The sequence below is a fragment of the Thermobia domestica genome, chromosome 15 (genome assembly GCF_964235325.1).
Source record: "Thermobia domestica chromosome 15, izTheDome1.hap1.1, whole genome shotgun sequence".
NCBI classification, from domain to species: Eukaryota; Metazoa; Arthropoda; class Insecta; order Zygentoma; family Lepismatidae; genus Thermobia; species Thermobia domestica.
In genome coordinates this window covers 69,480,001-69,502,303 of record NC_137468.1, presented here as the reverse complement: position 1 = coordinate 69,502,303, position 22,303 = coordinate 69,480,001, and the positions used below count along the sequence as shown (strand labels likewise).

At 37.3% G+C, this 22,303-nt stretch overlaps 1 protein-coding gene across 1 annotated transcript in view; it reads right to left on the bottom strand.

Moving 5' to 3' along the window:
• Dcps (Decapping enzyme, scavenger) overlaps positions 1-19,730 on the bottom strand; it is a 38,555-nt gene extending 18,825 nt beyond the window's left edge. Inside the window, exons 1-4 of the mRNA XM_081739760.1 lie at positions 19,337-19,730; positions 6,462-6,607; positions 4,062-4,286; positions 1,068-1,185 (exon numbers count right to left, since the gene is read on the bottom strand). Coding sequence (XP_081595886.1) covers positions 1,068-1,185; positions 4,062-4,286; positions 6,462-6,607; positions 19,337-19,706 — 859 coding nt within the window. The 5' untranslated portion in view covers positions 19,707-19,730. The remainder of the gene's footprint in view (positions 1-1,067; positions 1,186-4,061; positions 4,287-6,461; positions 6,608-19,336) is intronic.
• Between the last annotated feature and the right edge of the window lie 2,573 nt (positions 19,731-22,303).

Below are 22,303 nucleotides of genomic sequence, written 5' to 3'. Positions count from 1 at the left end.
ATAAGTTCGTTTCACGTTCGTCCAAAAGCACATAAATAACAATAACTATTACTCTATTTGTTACTGAAACATAATTACCATAAGCTTTCACTCTCTCAGATCTAATAGAAAAAAGCTCATATACTTAACTAAGGTAACTATTGTTTACACTGGGTCTGTTATTTGTTTTTACAACATAATTAATCTAAATAACAACATCAAGTCCAGTGTTACAGCCCTTGGAGTGTTTCTGGCTTGGCTGACAGGACTATTCCTTAGCTGATATGTGACCAATACATCAACTCTCATTATTACTATTTTCATTGGATTGTAATTCTGATTTTCTTTACTATGCGTCCTTATTGAACTCCAAGATCGTGAACAGTGATCCTGATGAGGCATTCTACGAAAATAGGATTCAAATAGTTACTCTGATTTATACTGAACATGCATTCTCGGTAGGGTTTCAATCTCAGTTACATACACGAAGGAATCACTACGGCAATCAAGTTAGAGCAGAACCCTTTCCTGAACCGAAGTTCGCCACTTCTGCAGTGAAACTTATCATGTTGGCAACTATTAGCTGCATAGTAAATGACTGCCGTTCAGAATAATAAAACGTACCCTTATATGAAGCAAGAGAAAATTCAGACCGTCAAAACCACATGTCGATCTCTCGAATGACGGCTGTATGGACAACGAAGATTAGATAGAATTCACGTTCCAACCTGGCCAGTCAAATTTTTTTGTTATTGCATCATTGTTCTGCATCTACTGATATGATCTAAATAATTGTATTTCCTGTATCTTCATTTTGTAGATAAGCAGACCAAATAAGCAGGTGCTCAAAATTACCTGTATTAGTCAATAGTAAATTTTCTTATAGTCTTAACTACCTGAAAACACTGGATCGACACCGACAATTAAGAACCCTTTGGAAAAAGAAACACAACAAAATGTACTAACCATTTGGTTACATAAATGTATTAAAGCACAGTCTTTTTATTCACTACTTTCTGACTACTAAAACCAATTAAATAAATTAACACATGAAATTTGTTAAATAACATATATTAGGATTACAGTACCTGGTGCATTGTATTTCAAATTGGTGAAATGAACATGGAAATGATAATACGAGGGTTGGTAATGCACATATATGCGTAGTTTGCTTTTCGGTAATTTGTAACGTTCCTCAATAGCTTTCTGCAAATAGAAATAAATAAAACATAAAAAAAGTTGTAAACTGTAACCAGAACTAGCAACCAACAGAAGAGGAAAAAAATAATTGAAAATAAAGTTTCAGTAAACAATCTTCAAATACTAAGCTATAAGTGCCATAAGTTCTTTTAGTTACGAAATCTAACTGAGATAACCTACTTTACGAATCCAGTTGCCTTCAGCATACAATGTGCCGTTATTTGGCGAAAGTGCAAGAAATGAAATGAAATGAAATTTTTGAGTTTTATGTCCCACGATTATGCCGACTAGGCTAAAGAAGACGGTGATGATGAAAAATGAATAAAATGGTGGAATGAAGACAGTGGGAGAAAACGGGAGAACCCCGAGGAACCCACGCACAAGGGACAGTTAAGATTGAGTGGGGGTGTGTATGAAGATCGAATCGCTATTTTAGCATTAATTCTGTGCGGAAATTGAACGAAAAAGATTGCCACGATGCTGAAATTGTTGACATCAATAAACGCTTTGTAATTCGAAGAAAAGCAAGGTTCAAACAAATAAAGAGAGCTGTTGATCGTGTCAGATCGGTGTGCACACACACAACAAATTGTGAATGTTGTTCGTGCAAGGACTCAACATAAAGTTTTGCGAAAGTAAGAATTTTGTCTCATGAGATAAACATTACTCCCCAGACTACGTTATGAATTTACACGAAGAAAATGTGCTTATGAAAATGCACATGTTACAACGTATAGAAGGTGCACATCATTTGTTACCGGACAAATTACAAGGGACACGCCGCGTTCGACCCACAGTTTGTTCAAGAAAGCGTTAACTACCGCGATAAACTCTTAACAGATAACAAAAATATTCACTGTGGAACAATCCTGTAATAACGAACGTGCTCTTTGAAATAACGTACATTGCTCCAAGGCAGCAAAAAAGAAAATTCCATGCAGCGGGATCATAATCTTGCATCTGTTATGGTCTGGTGGGCGATTTGTTGGTATGGAGCAGTGGAGGTACACTTCTGCGAAGGCGTGGTCAAGCCGTCTGCGGATGCCTATCAGACGATATTGGAAAATGTTATACCGCATATACATACGAAAGTGTTCAAAACGAAACCGTGGGTATTTCACCAGGGCAGTACGTATCCAGGAGAGGTAGGCCAACAATGCCACAGTTTACGTGAGCTGCAGACTGGCCTAGAGGAAGTCCGGACTTCAGACCGCTGGTTATTTTTATTGATCTATGGCAAAAGCTTGAGGCAATAGTGTGTTTGCAAAAGGCATCGCAATATCGGGATGTTAAAAAAATCCATGAAGTCATCTGTCAACCATATTCCATTGGGTATGATTAGTACAGCTATGAATGAACTCAACCAACGTCTTCGCCGCTGTGTTGCCATAGGGGCGTTCACTTAGAACAAGGATGTTCATTATATAACATATTATATATATGACCCATAACTATGAAATAAAATTTGGCTAACCCGGTAATTACTGGGCTAGCCAAGGTTTATTTCATAGCTAAATCCGTTCGAATTTCTGACAGAACTTATGGCCATACTATGTACATATAACGAGGTTAAAGAGCTCTACATGAACATCGACATAAACTCGTTTGCTTACAGATTTTAAGAATCAGAAAATTCATCGCCACAGAAACAAAGGCTCGCCACTGGATATTACCATGTGTAAACCAGATTGTCGTTATACATTTCCCTACAACTCAAGTTTATATTACTCTAACATTTTCTTCTTGTTAGAACAAAATGTTCCCCAAATAAAACTATGCACCCAGTTAATTTTAGTTTCGTGAAGCGTACGCTATCTATCTTACGACTAATTATTACTATTCTGATGAACATCACTAAGCTAAGCTGAATAAAAAGAGAGGAAAAGAATGCACTACTTCTTTTTCTTTTGGAAGGGGGAAGGAAGAAAGAAACACAAGTGGAGAGGGAACCTCCTCCTATTCTTTCTTCATTCTCTCTTTTCTTTTTTGCCTTTCTTTTTCTACTCTTTTTCTTCAGCCTTTCTTCTTTTCTACCCAAAGATCTCTTTTCACTCACCTCTTTCTTCCCTATTTTTTTTCTTTCATTGGGGAAGATCCACAAGGGACGGGAATGGGAAATCAGAAAACAAGAAGAAAAATTTATCTACCTTGCTCTCTTTCTTGCTCTCGCTATTTCAATCATTTTTTACTCTCTTCTTCTTCCTTAATGTCATACAGAAAGAAGAATAATTTATTTCTTCTCTATTTCTTTTGTTGCTTCTCTCCCTCTTTTGGTTTCTTTGTTAAGCCCTTTTCTCAGGAAGAGAAGGCAGGAATTTTGCCTTGATCCCCCAAAGAAACAAAGAAAGAAACACAAAAGGAAAACAGAAAAATAAAAAAAATAAAAACGATAAAGCGAGAGGTGGAAATAGAGGACTTACTTCCATCTCCAACATGAGCCACCACGAAAGAGATTTGCCCACATACTTCTTCACACTTAGTAAGGAGGGGACAGGAAAGGGGTTCCGATTTCCCTCTTCATAATCTCTTACAAACACATACATAAACAGAGATAAAAAGAGAGTAATAGAGAAAAAAGAGATGTTTAGTAATGAAAGATAAGAGGAAAAAACAAATCCGAAAAAACACAAGGGTAGGGTAGGGTCTGGAATCACAACCCCTTTTCTTCCCTTGGATACTCTCATCCCTGTCCCACCTCTCTTCTTCCGCACACGTTTGTCTCTCGAAAAGGAGAGTGGATTGAAAAGGAATGGGGAAAAGAATGGAAGGAAAGAAAGGAAGAGTGAGTGAGAAGATAAAAGAGGAAGTTATTTATTTATTTATATTTTACTTATTGACATATCCAATATATACAAACATGGAAATAATTTGTATGTACTTACAATTCCTTTATTCTTAATATTCCTCAACAGTGGTAGATGTTCGCCTGTCAAATCTCTCAAGGATTTTATTCCTTTCTTGTGTGTTATTGCCACCAGGTACAGATTTTCAATTTGTTTCACATCCCATTTGAGATCAGGAAGCAAAATAAAGCCCACTTCTGGATCGGGATCTTCGAACACAATGCGATCGGATTCACTCTTGTGTTCCAAAATGTTGTCAACCCACTAAAATATATATTAATAAAAATTACCTACTATTTGGAGAAGGTAGTGTAATTATACACAAGAATTTCATTTAGAATTCAGCTATTCTAATACACTTCTTTTACCTTCGAATGCAACACTTGTACCTCATGGAAGTTCTCAATTATTATCACTATTTCAAAGAAATAACTTTGGATGCTTTACAAAGCAACCAGTAAAGCCTAGATTCTCTGAAGCGGCATTTCTCAAGCTCTGGTCTGCCTTTATGGTCATCACATTGAACATTAGTCCAAAAGATAGAGAGAGAGAGATAGATAGATAGATAGATAGAGAGAGAGAGAGAGAAAGAAAGAAATTCAAATGAATTGCGTATTACAGACTATAATTGAGAACATCAACCACGCATAGATTACATAAATAACAGATTATGCATTTAGCATGATAAAGATTCTTCTAATAGTTTACACAGATATATTATAAAACATTTTTGATAGCCTTTAGTTATTAAAGAGATATGATTTTTTTTTTTTCAATTAACACCAATATAAATTTGAGCTCCCTCGTGGCTATATGGTCAGCGTACGCGTCTTCGGCGCGCTAGATCTGGGTTCAATTCCTGATGGGAGCTCAAGTGGTTTGGATCCCACGTTGAGCTGTGAGTCCACGTTTCATAAAGCCTCACTGCTTAAAATGACGCCAAAACTACAATCCAATACCAACATAAAATTGTCTCCCTGTTGTTGCAGATAGATTATGGCCGCTCTATTAGAAGTTTGCACCAGAGAAACAACAAGCAGTGATCCGGTTTTTTGTGATCGGGAAAGTGTATCACGGGCCGCAATCCATCAACAGGGTGTCTACTAAAATTCCAAAATGAAATTTCGTGACTTTTTCGTGACCTTTTCTTTACCAAATCATAAAATTGCCTAACATTTTCAAGAGCGAATTTGTGTGCGAATTAGGCCGAATTTTCATCCATGCGATAGAAACGTACTTTGCTTGCGATTTGGTAGCGTCTAAAGTCGACCATAGACCTTTTTGGTGGTGAATTTTGACGTTTTATAGAACAAAATTTTCCAATCTGTACTTACATTTGTACAGTTTAATACAATCTTGACCCAAAAGCTAAATTTCGTGACTTTTTCGTGACTTTCATGACCGTTTTCTGATTTCGTGACTGATAGACACCCTGATCAAAGACTTACGGCACAATACGCGAACAGTGTCTTGCCGCAACGGAGTGTCTACGAATGGATTGAAACATTCAAAAAACGATCACAAGTGTGGAGCCAGACGAAGATCCTTCCTCGTGCATAACTCTAATATACGTTTCATTTTGTGTGGAAAAAGGATTAAGTTAAATAAAATGTAAAAAATATTTTTGAACCTGAAATTCTTCATTATTGACAAGCCATAGAAAGTAATAGGCTTGGTTACCGAAATTAAACCAGGAATATAAAAATCCTTTCAGAATTCCCAGGGTACATTATAGGCGAGTGGCACTTAATCTTAACAAAATGTACCAACTGGGCATTTTGTGTGAAAGCAAATTATAAGTTGGGTTGAAAAAGAAGCTTACAGGCACGCAAGGAAATACAATGTATCCAACCGCAGGTCGAACCTAGAACTGACAACTACTGTACGTACATTATCAAGTATTTTTGCTCATTGTAGACTACTACAGGAAAGACAGACTGACCATCAAATAAATAAATAATATATCCGGCAATATTCCAAACACCAGACAGACATACAAAGCTTGTTTTCTTTATTTTACTTTTATCTCCAATATTAAAGGAATTCCCATCCAGTACGAAACACTTTTGTTTCATAATTTTTAATTTTGTACACATGAACATGTCATTAATATTAAAATGAGTTCTCGCGTGAGACCATTATTTTATCACAAGCGCCGCAATTGGAGAGAAAGCTAGGTGAAATTCCACATATGTTGCTAGTTTACTCACCATTCATGTGTTATTCGGTATTCGTTTTAGGATAACGTCTATAACACAATATCCAAACATTATCTGTTAACTGTCATTCGGATTCTTGACTCTTCAGAATAGATCCAAATTGTCTTGGCTATTTCGAAAACAGATGCTCACATTACTGTATAAGACTCATTTTTCGTCCTACGCAATAAAGAGGCAATTGCTTTTCATACAGCGGTTTTCTATAAACATAGATCCTTACCTGTGTACTAAATTGGCTTTCTTCTAGGTGCTTTCGAGTTACAGTTTCATAAAATTCGACTGTCTCCTCGATTAAATATACTGGCTGTGATTGATACTTTTGGATATGTTTCTCTGTTGCTGGGTAGATTATTGTTGCATTGATATCTAAAAACAGAGGAAGAGAAAACATAAATGAATATTATATACTGTTGTCGGGCAGTCAAATAGTTTCCGGAATGGTGGTGCAATCACAATGAATCTTATACAATACAGTCCTTAGGTTTCATACTTATGAATATGACAAGTGTAAAGAAGTCATAACAGTTAGTTTACGAGTAGTGTAACTAAACAGAGGAGTATGTGGTGATTAGTTGGTGCATTGTTGCAGTTCGAGCCAGGGTTGGCAAAAACCATGGTTTTTATTGAAAAAAAAAAAAGTTTTTTTGGTTTAAACCCGGTTTTTTTGGTTTAAATCAGTTTTTTTTTTGGTTTAAATCAGTTTTTTTTTTTGGTTTAAATAATTTATTCTATGTATTTATATTAGAATGGACAGAAATTAGTTTGTTTCGCCTTGGTGTTATTATGCAACAACAAGGTTATGCTGGAAGTGGTCACTTAAGCTTAAAGCGGAATCCAAACTGCTTCTCGACTTACATCCAAGAGAAATTGTCCATTTGGACACGAAACCATGACTAATTGGTCACAAATGTGATTGCCGACTCACTCACGAACGACCCTTGATAAAAATACGTTGAACTGATCTTTACATAGGCCTAGTTGTTAATATAATTGTCAAGAGTTATTTCAGAAGGACAAAAACAGTTACACAAGTAAAAACATTATACAGAATTATATATAAATCTGGAAACTCCCGCCTTAGCCATTCAGAAAATCCTGTTATTTAAATGTATATGTGTGTAAAATTTTAAGGTCAACGTATCATAATCACTACGCTAAAACTGAGGTATTAAATTACAAAATTGGTATGTAGATATAATTCAATAAAATTAAAACAAAGTCAAATCCAAGCTGATGTTGGAAGCTACGTAGGCAGTTGATAAATTTTGCCAATTTCTATCAATATGTTTAAGCAACATTGGGTTCTTTATAAAACAACAGGCATTCATTCAAGTAGAAGTATATAATTTGGTTTCATTTCGTATGTTTAGGCTTAAAATCCTTATGAAATACCAATGTTATCACGGAGAAGACTTTCGCTTAAAGAGACACCTCGAATCGCTACTTGGTTTATACTTGAAAGATGGGTTGTGGTTCGACCGAGAATTGAATACGGGACCCCTTGATTAAAAGGTGGAAAGTAGATAAACGTAATGTGGATGGTTTGATATGTGGAAACGTCACCATGAAGTTCACACGATTTAAACATTTTCGGTTTTTTTTTTTTTTTTTTTTTTTTTTTTTTTTTTTTTGAAAAAAAAACAGCTGGTTTAAACCAAGATTTAAACCAGCCAACCCTGGTTCGAGCAAAGCACCAACATCTAGTTTTTGTACAAATTGGGGAAATTTGCTTCAGATACTTACTTTGATAGCCTTAAAGTCAGTTTACGGCGACAATACTTTATCGAAAACAGCAACGCTACTCGTTACGCCTCGTAGAAGACATCAAAACGAACGCGACAGCTAAACTTCGGAAGATGCCCAAAAAGGACTTTCGCCGGTGTTTCCAGCAATGGCAGGAACAGTGGAGGAAGTACGTGTATTCCTAAGGTGCCTACTTTGATGGCGATTAAGTAAATGTGTACTTATATTGTGGTAATAAAGAGTTACAATAAAATTTCGGGAACCTTCTAACTGCCCCTCGTATAAAACTTTATGCTATAACAAACTCGAAACTACGTCGCCGCAATAATGGATCTGGTGTTGAATGCTATTAGATGTCAAAGGGATCGTTACAATCCACTTCTCTGAGAATCAAGTTTATCTTATTACACTTCAATTTTCCTAGTCTACCCGAAAGTCTCAGAAATTCTATTTCCCAGCAAAACAAACCGTACTGAAATTCGCTTATGGATCGTGTGCAGGCGCAATGTGGTATGACTCATGAGCGTAATCTGCGTGCTCAGTTATATCTGGATAGTATAGTGTTCAATTGGCGCCAAAAGAACGGTACTCGTAACACAGGAAGTATTTATTACCGAGCACTATTTCCGCTCATACGGTGGGGGCTCAGAATGGACCCAGAGTGAAGTTCGTGACAACTTATTTCGTGGAACGATTTAACAAGGCGGTTCCAAGTAATATTATTATATTGTCCATCATTGAGAAGTTCCATCATACTGGATCAGTGTTGTGTCAAATAAAAGGGACGACTGGACGCCGAAGGACAGTCACCACAAACTAGAATCATGGACGAGTTCTTGCACAGGTGTTACGGCCTCCAAAGCGTAGCCATGGCAATGGAACTTGGAGTAAGTGACAGCTCTGTTAGGCGAACGGTGAGTTTGCATACCGTATTCAAGTAGGGCAGCGTCTCACTGCAGGAGATGAAAAAATGAAATGAAATGAAATTTTTGAGTTTTACGTCCAACGGTTATGTCGGTGAGGCTAAGGAAACGATGATTATGAGAAATGAATGAAATGGTGGAATGAAAAAGTGGGAGGAAACGGGAGAACCCCGAGGAAACCCACGCATGCGGTGTTTGTCAACCAAAGTTCACTTGGCGGGAGCAGGGTTTGAACCCGGGACCCCATGTACCAGAGGTGAATGCTCTACCACTGAGTCACCGCGGCCCCACTGCACGAGATGAGTGCGCACGTCTACTGTATTGCTCAACAGTGTTAACTATCATATATGAAGATTTCATCAATAACATATGGTTCAGTGATGAAAGTCATGGGCACCTTGATAGCTACATCAACCGAACTCGTTTTCTCGGGTTTGAAAGGCCCGATGTGAAAAGTCCACCGCTTACGATTTCGTGTCAGTGTCTACACATGGAATAATGGGCCCGTATTTCGCGGAGGATGAAGGTGATCCGCGTGGATTTTGCCGCACCAGAAATCTGCCATTACAGAGGTTGTTCAGCCTATGTTTGACCGATTTCGTTCCTTCCCCCTCCCGGGGAGAATCGACTCACCCAACCTGGCTCGTGGCGTCCTGCAATGTTGTGCATTGCCTTCCTGGGACAGAGTTGTTTTTCCGCGCGGACAACAATAACGCACAAAACAGGGCCATTGTTGTGAGTGTTGTGTTAAATTTGTTTCCAAGTGTGTGGGTTTCCGTTCTGTGACCAAAATGCCGCCCACTTTAGTGTTTCTGTCATTAGAAAACTGTCCAAGAAGAATAGTTGGAACATCAGTTTAAGTGGAATAAAAAATGTTATTAAAAAGAACAAGGGCAACGAAGCTCCACCATTTGGATCAACAACGAAGTTGCCTAGGAAGCGGGAATGCACCAAGGCCACCACACCATGCAGAGGAAACTTCGCACAATGGCAATGCAAGAAAATCCGCCAACACAAAAGTGTATGGCTGTGTCTTTGGGGACGTTACACCATCAACTCAAAATGGAAAAAGTCATGAAAGCTCGCGGCCATCTTCTCACGGATGTCCACCAAAAGGAACAGAAGTGTAATTCCCGGAAGCTGTATGAACGGCATCTGGTAAAACAAAGGTACGTCGTAACGCTCGATGAAACATGGATTTACCTTTCCGACTCCGGCAAACCGAGAGACATTATGTACTGAGAGAAAGTCGCCAAGAACTTCAGAAGGTGGGTCATTGTTTGTAAAAAATCCTTCCCAAAAGGGTTCATGGTCGTTACTGGCTACTGTTACCGAGGTAAACTGAAGATTCGTAGGGTAGCGAAGAACTGCAAAATAAATTCGCAGTATTTTCAGGAGCAGATCATGCGGCCGATCTACGAGCATGAGATTCCAACAATGTACGGAAATGACGCCAATCTGGTGCGCATTCATAGGGACAAGGCCTCGTCACATACCTCACGATCATCCCTCGCATTCTACAGGGAGATGGAGGAGGCAAGTGGTACACAGGTGATACCTTTCAAAGGTACCTGTTAAATCGCCAGATACAAGTCCTATGGACTATTATGGATTTGGATTGTTGAAGCGGGCTTTGGGAAAGCGGCGTATGACAACTGTGGAAGGACTTTGGAAAGGGAATGGGACAAGATTCCTCTCCCAGTTCTTCAGAGAAGCCTATTACAGTGGAAATTACGCTGTCGGGCTATTGTTAGGAACCAAGGGAAACACATCGAGCACTTATGGACCTGGCGCCACGGATTCTTCTAAATTTTTAGGTAAGTCGAAATTGTCCAAATGTAAACTGAACAACCTCTTTACAACAACTATGGATGTAGCAAGACGGAGCTACCCACTTGCAGGAATCACTTGCCCTTCTGCAACTAGTCTGGACATCACTTGATTTCCCGTGGAACGGATTACCCATATCTTTCGCACTCGCCTGATCTCACGGTTCAAGATGTCTACATATGGGGTATGCCGAGGGAAGCAATTTTCCGAACAGACAATCGACCACTACTACTATACAGGAGTTAAAAGAGAAGAGATTATTTTTTTTGTGTGTGTGTGTGCGCGTGTGTGTCGTTGCAACAACCCGTGTACACTAATATATTCTATTCATCTATCTACAGAACTGATATAAAGAATATGTGCGACGTAATGATCAACATTTTGAACACATGATATACAGGCGCGATTCTTAAATTTACAATAATATATATACCAGACCGTGTGTGTGTGTGTGTGTGTGTGTGTGTGTGTAGACTGAATGTAAAATCCGTGCTAAGTGCAGATTTTTTGGCTTTTAGCACGGATTTTATATTCACTCTTATATATCTTGAGCAACTTCAGTCGATACCCATTTGACAACATTTCTTATGCTTCATTATGCTGTAAAACAAATAAATGAATAAATGTCAGCGATGTGATTTCAGCAGTGTTTGTTTTGCCACATAGTGCATTTTTCATGGGAACAACATGTCTAGCCCATCTTAGGACATCTTGGTTTTATTGTCCTCGTGACATAACATTAAAGCAGTGAGAATTTTTAAATTTACCGTAGTACTTTGTGCACTTGACTGTTCACTTGTCATAAGACTTTCTTTTCAAAACTATTTTCTTTCTATACGTTAATGACCAACTTTCTTATCCAGACAATATAACATACACAACTAACCTTCGTGCTATCATATTTTACGGACCATTTATGAAATTATGAGTTATGCACTTCTTTCACCAGGAAATGTACTCTTAGTACCTTACTACTTATTTCTTGTGGGGTGAGTTGAATTTCTCGGTGCAGATTAATTTTAGGTTTTAATTGTTATGAATACAACGTTCCGACATAGTATATCACAGAGACTACAGTGCCAAAAACACAAACCAACCTCGCCAAGTGGCCACTAATAAGCCAGAAGTGTGTCTTAACAGAGTCGGGCAGGACCACATTCTGAAGGGGTTTCTTCACGGTTTTTCCTCAATCTAGTCTCTAAGAGTGTCTCAGCTTTGATATACCAAGAGTGAAGAAAAGCACGACAGAAATAAATATCAGGGGATGCAGTTGCTTAGAAAGGAATAGAACTTTCACCAATATGCGTAGAGCCCCCTAGCGCGAACGTGGCATTAGCCCCAAACTGAACTGAACTTCTCATGCTGCAGTTCTAAGCAGAACATGTGGAAAAGGCAATAGCACAAGGCCTACAAATCTCTTGTGGTGCTACAATCATGCCCATGTAGAAGCAGTACGCATAGGTAGCGATTACCCGCCATGTTTTACCGAATATTTAAGTTTATATAGTTCGAAGGAGGGATATCCACAGGGGTGAATGGGTTGCAACTCACAGTATGTCATTAAAATTTTAGGGGAGCTTTCAAAAGCAACTGAAATTGATGAAACCTAAAAATTTATTTAAACAAGCATAACTAACACAAAATGAAAACGTATTAATCAAGGTTGCACTTAAGGTTGGGAGGGGGGGTATTAGGGTGCGAATCATTGAATCAATTTACGGACAATAGCTGAGTTTGAGTTTCTTAAATTTATTTCTGTTGCGTTCTTATGCAATGTTGTCATTATGAAGAACGAGATATACTAACAATGTGAGCTCCACACCACGACCCGGGTTTCAATCTGGTACAGTGGGGAGTATACAGATTATTACCTGTAAGATCAACCCTCACAGTATAGGCCGTTTCTCACCACACTATCTTACCTGGAAGAGAACTGGATTACAGGATACGTCACCGGCCCCAGTAACAGTGGCTGCTGATTTGGGGAACATGTCAGTTTAGGGATGTACCGATACCACTTTTTTTTTTTTTTTTTTTTTTTAACTTATACCCGATACAGATACTGAAGAAGCTGATACTGCCGATACCGATATTTTTGGACACATTTCTTATATATTATCAGGAATTTTCAGCATAATAAAATGATCACATTGTAATAGGGTATATTAGATATAAGGCCAAAATTTGACATGCCAAGACAAAAAGCAGAATTCATATTAGGTTCCACACACAAAAAAATATATTTCCTCTAAATTTAATCAAGCTCATATAAAATGAACTAAAAAGCAGTAAATACTTATATAGTGTACACTTAGTTCTAAGAGTCAGTTATTTAGAGTGACAATGTACTTTGACAGTTACATTGTATTTACTAGTCCCTATTACATATATAGAATGCAAACGGATACTTCCGTTAATAATTTTTTTTGTTTACAAAATTATGGGTCCTGAACCAAGTATTGCTATGTATCATAAAAAAAAACTAATAAGAGGGTTATTTAAGCGAAGTCGAAAACGATCAAACTATTTATTAACTTTACAACTAAATGTTTTAACCAGTAAGTAGGAGAAAATAATTACAAAGTGAGCGTTTTGTGGGTGTGTTCCATAGCATTTTCTTCTGAATCGTCTCGTTTGGGATTCAAATTACGGGTCTGCTATCCTGACCATGGGCGCTCGAAGGGGAAGGGCACGGTGGGACCCCCTAGCTCACGAAAATGTTACATCTGATATTTAATATACGTATAGCAAACCACGTGTATTAAATACGAGACGTAATATAGCAACCATGGAATGCCCTCCCCCTAGAAAATTTTCTCCGGGCGCCCACGATCCTGACTGAGGACCTTTGGCTTTTCATCAACACTATTTTGGCATCGAGGGACTAAAAATATCAGTTGGGTACGAGTAGTGCAAATCAAAGGCGTACACATGCATAAAGAAATCGATTGTACAATTGATAATAATTTAGATCAACTTTAAGTCTAAAAGAAACTGATGACATATAAGTATCATTGTTAAAATTAAAATTGAAAATAGTTCGGAAAATGTATCGGTAAATATCGGTGTCCATTTGCCGGTATCAATACTCCCATAAGTGACCGACGATACCGATACGAATATATCGGTAAATTCCTAGTAAATTTAGGGCTTATGACATGTATCAATGCGAATGAGTATCCTGGTTTCTAGTATAACACAGCGGACCAAAATACTTACAAGGAACCAGTTTCTGTAGGCGACAGAATGAAATACAAAATAATACAGCCATATTTTAGGTCTTCAAATACAGGGTTACAAGTGTAAAATCATTACAAGTGCGTTACGACGAATAAAATAAGTGAGTGCGTATGAAAAATGACTGAATTAAATACTATTTTCCACTGAAGGTATATTTCTGCACAGTATACAAAAGCTGAACTTTGTTTACAAGCAGAGCCATACTACTATGAAAGCATTACAAGTGCTATTGAAACTCGTATCATTGCGAAAACCCTTATTTTCACTATCCTCGGTTACGCGTATAACCACAGTCGCTGACGCGCCTGCTCCCTTCGGAAGCACCCGAAGTGGCCCCACCAGCTTCGCCCTGTTAGACAGCATTCGTGCTTTTTAGTGTCCACTTAGCACAGTTTGGTTGACCCTTTTTGCGTATTTAGTGTAGGGATGGCCACATTTTTTTTTTTCGATCAACGAAGGTCATCCCTAATTATCAGGTAGTGACTGGCTCGCTTGATGGTGATTATGGTTCATTATTTATAATTGTGATGAGTGTAAATACAGTGTGGACGTATGGAATAAAAACAGCAGCATGGAGTAATTCCATTTCAAATCCTAGAGGATGGTCCATACAACTCTTTCAGATTTAGTTTATTTTTTAATGTGAAACTACATACAAAATTATTAAAGCCTATTTTTTTCTTTTTGCTGAAAAAAATTCTCTTTCGATATACAGCCTTCCAAAATGGCTGCCCTCCTCTCGGGTTGCTCGATAAACTGTAAAACATGTCAAATTAATTGTTCTACTGTAGAGAAACGAGTGTACTTAGTAACACAATCGCAATAGTAGGGAGAATATAAAGTAGTGTGTTCCGGTGGAGGGGCAAAATTCGTATGTTAGTCCAATAGGAAACGCGCAATTCACTCTCAATCTTGCCAACTTTGGTGAAAATTTTGCTAAATTCAAACATTTTTGTTTCAGTCCTCACGAGCCATATCAACCATTTGCTTCAGCATCGAAATCTACTCGATAAGGTCTCTTGAAAATGTAAAGGACTTACGTTTCTGATTATTATATCCTACGTTATAGTATGATGAAAAGCTGAAAATTTCACTAAGAGTATGTTCATCCGCCATTTTCTCAAAAAATTCACCATTTAAAAATCTGAATTTTTAACAACTATCGGAGAAGTACCTAAGTATTGAATATCCGTTAACCGTTCAATGCGGTGCAGCCCCTAATGTTCGCAATTAATTATCGAAATTTCGATTTTTGTACGTGAAGTGTAAATAGTGCCTATGGACCTTTAGGTCCTGCATAGAAGGCAATTTGCAATGCAGTGTAAACATTTTGGGAGTTGAATCCTGACATCAAACCAAATGGAAAAGTTCCTATAAACACGAGTCGAATTCCGCTTCGTTTTCGAGTTACAGGGTTTCCAACTTGGGACCCAAAATCGGCTCGCAACAATAAAAAATAAAATATATATTTCGCGTTAAATCAGAAACTATACGTTAAACTTATGACGAAATTCAGAAAGTTGGTTTGTATTAATATGATGATTTTTACGTGGGTACCAAATGTCACTTCGTGCTTTTTATTTGATATTTTATACTCATTAATGATTGTAAACATCGCATGAAGCACGATTTCCCCCATATATACACAATTTTTGAAAACTTACCCGTATTTCATTAAAAGGTTTAATCTCGTGCGTTATTGATAGTTTGCAACATTGAGTGTGAATTTAACTTGCTGTTTACCATCATTAGAAAAACCAAAATGTCGAATAAAAACTACGTCTGTGTAAGTTGTAATGATAATAATAATTCCTTCTTTTATTATTGTAATTGCAGAACCCCTCGTAACTCCACGCATCAAGTTCGAACTTGTTCAAGAAGTTCTGCTGCAACCACGAAACAGTTTGTTACGTGATTCGTTGTCGTGAACATCTTTCTAGTGGTCTCTGGAAGCATGAAAATTGTTTTCAGTGTAACATGACATTGTAATGCACTAATTACAGTGTTTGTGTGAATAACAATGGAGAAGTCCTATTACAGTAAGGATCGTATTATAAATGTATTGATTATGCTAAAAGGCGTAAGAGGATTGTGTACAGAAAGAATTCTCGACAAAAATTTTATCTTGGGGTAAAATATATGGATTGCGTACAGCGTGTCTGCCCAAACGTAGTATTAGGGGAGGATGATTATTTGTATAAACGGTGCTTTGAATATTTCCCGTGAAGAACATAAATGTGTTGTGTGATATTTATGACAACGAAGAAAGTGTAAGGGTGAAATTTTGCACGAGCAAGATGAAGAATTTGTTCTTCTGAATGTAGATTTGGACATCCTTAACCAGATTGTTAACGTACTAAACATGAATGTGTCGCCATTAAAGCGGATGTCATAGGTGCAACTTAGACTAAAGCGAAGGATTCATCTCTCAAAAGTTTCATATTGTGTTTCAAATCGCCTTGTGTACAGGATACACATCATAATCATCCTCCCCTAATACTACGTTTGGGTAGACACGCTGCACGCAATCCATATATTCTACCGCTAGATAATTTTTTTGTCGGCAACTCCTTCTATACACAATCCTCTTACGCTGTTAAGCATATTCAACACATTTATAATGCGGTCCTTACTCCAATAGGACTTCTCCATTGTTATTCACACAAACACTGTAATTAGTACACTACAATGTTATGTCACACTAAAAACAATTTTCATGCTTCCAAAGACCACTAGAACGATGTTCACGACACCGAATCACGTAACAAACTGTTTCGTGGTTGCAGCAGAACTTCTTGAACAAGTTCGAACTTGATGCGTGGAGTTACGAGGGGTTCTGCAATTACAATAATAAAAGAAGGAATTATTATTATCATTACAACTTACACAGACGTAGTTTTTATTCGACATTTTGGTTTTTCTAATGATGGTAAACAGCAAGTTAAATTCACACTCAATGTTGCAAACTATCAATAACGCACGAGATTAAACCTTTTAATGAAATACGGGTAAGTTTTCAAAAATTGTGTATATATGGGGGAAATCGTGCTTCATGCGATGTTTACAATCATTAATGAGTATAAAATATCAAATAAAAAGCACGAAGTGACATTTGGTACCCACGTAAAAATCATCATATTAATACAAACCAACTTTCTGAATTTCGTCATAAGTTTAACGTATAGTTTCTGATTTAACGCGAAATATATATTTTATTTTTTATTGTTGCGAGCCGATTTTGGGTCCCGAGTTGGAAACCCTGTAACTTGAAAACGAAGCGGAATTCGACTCGTGTTCATATGAACTTTTCTATTTGATTTGATGTCAGGATTTAACTCCCAAAATGTATATACTGCATTGCAAATTGCCTTCTATACAGGAATTAAATGTCCATAGGAAATATTCACATTCCAAGTACAAAAATCGAAATTTCGATAATTAATTGTCAACGTTAGGGGCTGCAGCCGCATCAACGGTTAACGGATATTAAATACTTAGGTGCTTCAATAGTTGTTAAAAATTCAGTTTTTTAAATTGTGCGTTTTTTGAGAAAATGGCGGTTAAACATGGCGTCTTAGTGAAATTTTCAGCTTTTCATCATACTATAAAGTAGGATGTAATAATCAGAAACGTAAGTCCTTTACATTTTCAAGAGATCTTATCGAGTAGATTTCGATGCTGAAGCAAATGGTTGATATGGCTCGTGAGGACTGAAACAAAAATGTTTGAATTTAGCAAAATTTTCACCAAAGTTGGCAAGATACGTGATCCCTATTGGGTCAACATACAAATTTTGGCCCTCCACTAAACACACTACTTTATATTCTTTCTACTATTGCGATTGTGTTACTAAGTACACTCGTTTCTTTACAATAGATCAATTAATTTGACATGTTTTACAGTTTATCGAGCAACCCGAGAGAAGGGCAGCTATTTTGGAAGGTTGTATATCGAAAGGGAAATTTTTTTCGGTAAAAAGAAAATAATACGGGTCTAACAATATTGCATATAAAAGAAATGAATGAAATCAGACTATGATGGGGACAAATTTTGTTTTGCCTGGACGATTTGAAAAGCACGAGCCGAGTCAGGGCAGGAGCGCAGCACGGGGCCCGAGCGGTATCGAAGGGTACGTACGTAGGGAGCATTCGAGTCAGCATTCGTGTGTATCTGCATAAACGAGGTCGTTTACAAAGACTCATTGTAAGTGAAAGTATCAGTTCCGGAGACGCCGATGGATTTGCAGTAGATACTAAATGTCATCAGTTTTTTGGACTATAGTTTTCGTCATACATCTGGACGCCTATTTATACGCAAATGGCAATTAAGAATTAGTTTTCAATGATTACTTGTGGTTGCTCCCCTGAATTTTATCTATGCTAAATGGAGTAATGTCATGTCGCCCAGTGTATATCTTTTGGAGGGTTAATTGTAGTTGCAGGGAGCCAATACAAACCATGAAGGTAAATACGGGCTCCAGAACCAAGTTTGTCTAAATTATGATAAAGGTAGAAAACAACGAGGCCTGCGACGCTTCTTACCCTCTTTATTCGCTCAGCTATATTTTGTGAAGTAAGTAATTCTGGCCACCGTAACGAGTATTTATCCCTTTTAGAGGTCAATAAGGAAATTAGTGAAAGAATTATATATTTTCAAGATTTCGAGCGGAGTGCCTAAAGTTGATCTGCACGGAAAGGATTACAATTTTTCGTAATTGCTTCGAGATGGCGGGGGGTATCAAAATTAGTGAGAAACAACATGATTTACAGGAGAAATAAGTTGATAGTGGTGAGAAAATGTACAGATTCTTTTTTAAAGGCAGCAGGGGACCTACACAAACCGTAAAGGTGAGAAAAGAAAGTGAACTGTTCGTAACGAAGACAGAAAACAACGTGCCGTGCGGGGCTCTAAACCGCCTTCACTCGCTAAGGCTCGCTCGGCAGTACCGTCTGAATTAAATGTTAGTAATGTAATCTAAGGTATGAAAGAATAAAATGACCGAATCGGAATAGAATATAGTTAAAAAAAAAAAAAAAAAAAAAAAAGTGAATACCTTCCATCGCTCAAGATTAGCCTAATTTTTCAACAAATATTTCGAGTGGTGTGCCTCTATTTTACCTGCACGGAATATATTATTAATGGCAGTGCGTACTTTCACTGTGTTAGTAATCGTAATCGATTCATGTGATCCGGATCCGGGAGCAGTTTAGGAATGATTCCTAAACTGCTCCTGGAATCGGATCACATGAATCGGTTGAAGTCACTGTTTGGCTCAAAGTAAAAATTTGCCATTACTTTTGCACCGAGACCTAATCCATACCTTTCTAATTGCAAATACAAACATTAAAAAATAACTTACTATTGAAGATGGGATTCGAATGACAGTCATATCGACTATAAATATCATTTTGAAATTTCTCACTCAGCGTAGTGTCATCAGTAAGTATTCCCTTTAATGTCTCTTCATTAAATGCTTCTTTTTCCAGCACGATAATTGCAGGTTCTTCCTTTCCATCAAAGTTACCCAACACACAAATTGTCTTCCTGTCACTGCTTTCATTCAAAACACGTGTAAAACGAAAGTTACCGAAGTTCTTAGTCACAGACACCACTGTTTCTATATTTTCTGGAAGACAATTATCCTTGCTCGTCTCGTCGAGTTTTATCTTCTTTCGTGTTCCCTCCACTTCGCCGGCATCACATTCTTCATGTTTACCTTCCATTTCCATTTCTCAGAGTTGCCAGGTCAAGAGCTATCAATCTGCGATTTCTATGCCATTTTCCAACAAACGGTCATTGAAGTTGAGACTACGGGCAATTCTGGTGGGAGGTAAGGGGGATCCGTTACCAAAAATACCTAGGTTAGGAAATAAAATAGATCAAGCTGAGAACTTCTGTAAAAAGGAATAACAAACAGTATAAATAATAAAATGTGGCGTCTCAGGACCTTGATAATTTTTGAAATGTTAAAAATTCTATTTTCTAATAGACTGTAAAAGCGATTTTCTCGGCCTAGTTCATTAATGAACTCAATTCGTTAGCATCTTCACGCGTAATGGTGACCCGCTTAAAATCCATAAACATATTCCCTAACTTGTATTTATTTATTTATACATGTTGGGCATTACCGGCATCTATTGCTTTAAATCTGTCACGTATGAGGAATGATGTTCCTTTGAAGCACATTATCCGGAGAAGCTGGAAACAAGAAAGAAATGGGGAAGGAAGAAATCAGCCTGGGATCTGAACAGGTCCCCAACCAGGCACAGAGGTTTGGGGAGGTCATGGATATGTTAAGGAGGCCACGTAACTATAAATTCTCATACACATATCAAATTGTGTTTTCTGTGTTGAGGTCTGTCGGGGCAATGAAAAGTTTAGGGTGCGGGTCTTGGTCTTGGTCTTGCATTTGCTCATCACTATCCCAACCGGGAATTGAACGTGAGACTGCTCGCTCACCAGAGCCTAGCTTCTCTGCAACCTGCACATTAGGAAATAAATGTTGGTTGTCTGTAACAAAATAATAAGGAATCGTGTTACTTTTTTTTTTTTTACTGTCTTTTCCAAAGTTTACCGTTATCATTATCTTTAAAACACATTAATTTGCGTTTAGTTATCAATTAAACAAGTCAATAACACACTACTAAACAACAGATCGAGCTCTTTGAATTAAGCCTTTTTCTTTGGGGCAGGAAATTTTCCAGATTATATATACATATTGTTGTTTATTTTGTTTTGTTACAGTGATGTATATGAAATGGGGAAAATAATTTCCTGACAAGGAAGAAATTCTGCTTTGACGGCCGAGGAAATAACTTGATGAGAGAGTGAAATCCAGAAAAACTTCGTAATTTCCTGACTTTTGCTAATAAATAAATAAATAAACTTTTCTTTCCTTGCGATTAACAGATAATTTTCTTCAGTAAATTTATCGTAGCGTTAGAATACCGGTACTAAAGTAACATTTTCAGGTGACGTCTATAATTATTTGTATTTGCTTCAATTCAATCCTACAATTATAATTTATGTTCAAAATCAAAATTTAGGATATGTTTGTACGATTTGTTATTGTTTGTTTTGCAAGGCGATGTTGAGGATTTCCAAATCATGTAGTGTAAAGATCATATAATGATGGCATAAAAATACTAATAAATTAAAATAGAAGTGAGCAAAATTAACTGTATAATTTATTCAAACACTATATGGCATTCTCCTGACTTTTCTATGAGCAAATATGGTCAATAGGGTGATGACATTTATGCAACCTTGTTTCCCTGTATCGTAATTTGTTGAGCTTTTATTCAAGATTAGAGAAAATCTCACTTTGAAGACGATGTGATGAAATACCTCACGCACAAAATGGTTTTAAAATTGTTATTTATCAGCTTTTTTGCCAATTTTTGGGTCAATTTAGACAGATACAAAATTGATCATAAGCCTTAGAATCACATATATACAATATTATATAGAGCCATCCAACATACAAGAAAATCAATTATTAACTATAATGTCAGTAGACAGGATGAATCTCAGTGGGAGGTTGCCCTTCTTTCGGCAGGAGTCATACAAATCTTACAAAACTTTGATCGCACGCTCACAGCACTGGTTGCTTCGGGCAATGTTAATTGGAGATTCGTCTTTCAGGTGGGTTTTCAAGCATTTGAGACCTGTTGGGTAGTCACTCAGAGCTGCGGATAGTTCATCAACATCTTCAGCACGAAACAATCGAATGTTGAACCAATGGTCAGTCCATAAGTAGGAATGAATGAATAGATTTTACGCAGCCTGTTCCGGGTTTCAGGTATCAGAATAAACACAAGAAGGGCTAGAATGTCACGAGAGTTCCAGCGTGCATTGCTATGTTTGGGATCAGTTGAAACTTCACGAAATGGATGTCATTCCTCTCAGTGAAGTGACGAAAGACACGAGCGAGGTAGTAGAAAAACTTCGTCGTCTCTCCAGCTGCATGTTTCTTAGTCTCAGTTTTACCATTGCTGAAGGCTACTTTCAATTTATCATGATAAATATGATAAATATGAAATCATATTTATCATATTTATTGTTTTAGTTTGTAAATTCTTGCACTCACTGGTAAATGTTGGTGAGAAACGGAAAAACCGTCCATCTGTTTATCAAATAGTTGAAAACCGTTTATTTGTTAATCGAATAGTTGAAAACCGTTTATTTCTTAATCGAATAGTTAAAACCCGGATAAAGTTTAACGGTTAACCGTGAAAGCTGATCACTGTTTGATTTTAAATTCTATTTGAAATTTTTTTGTTTGAAATTTGTTTTGAATTTTTTTTCAAAAATTTTGTTTCAAATT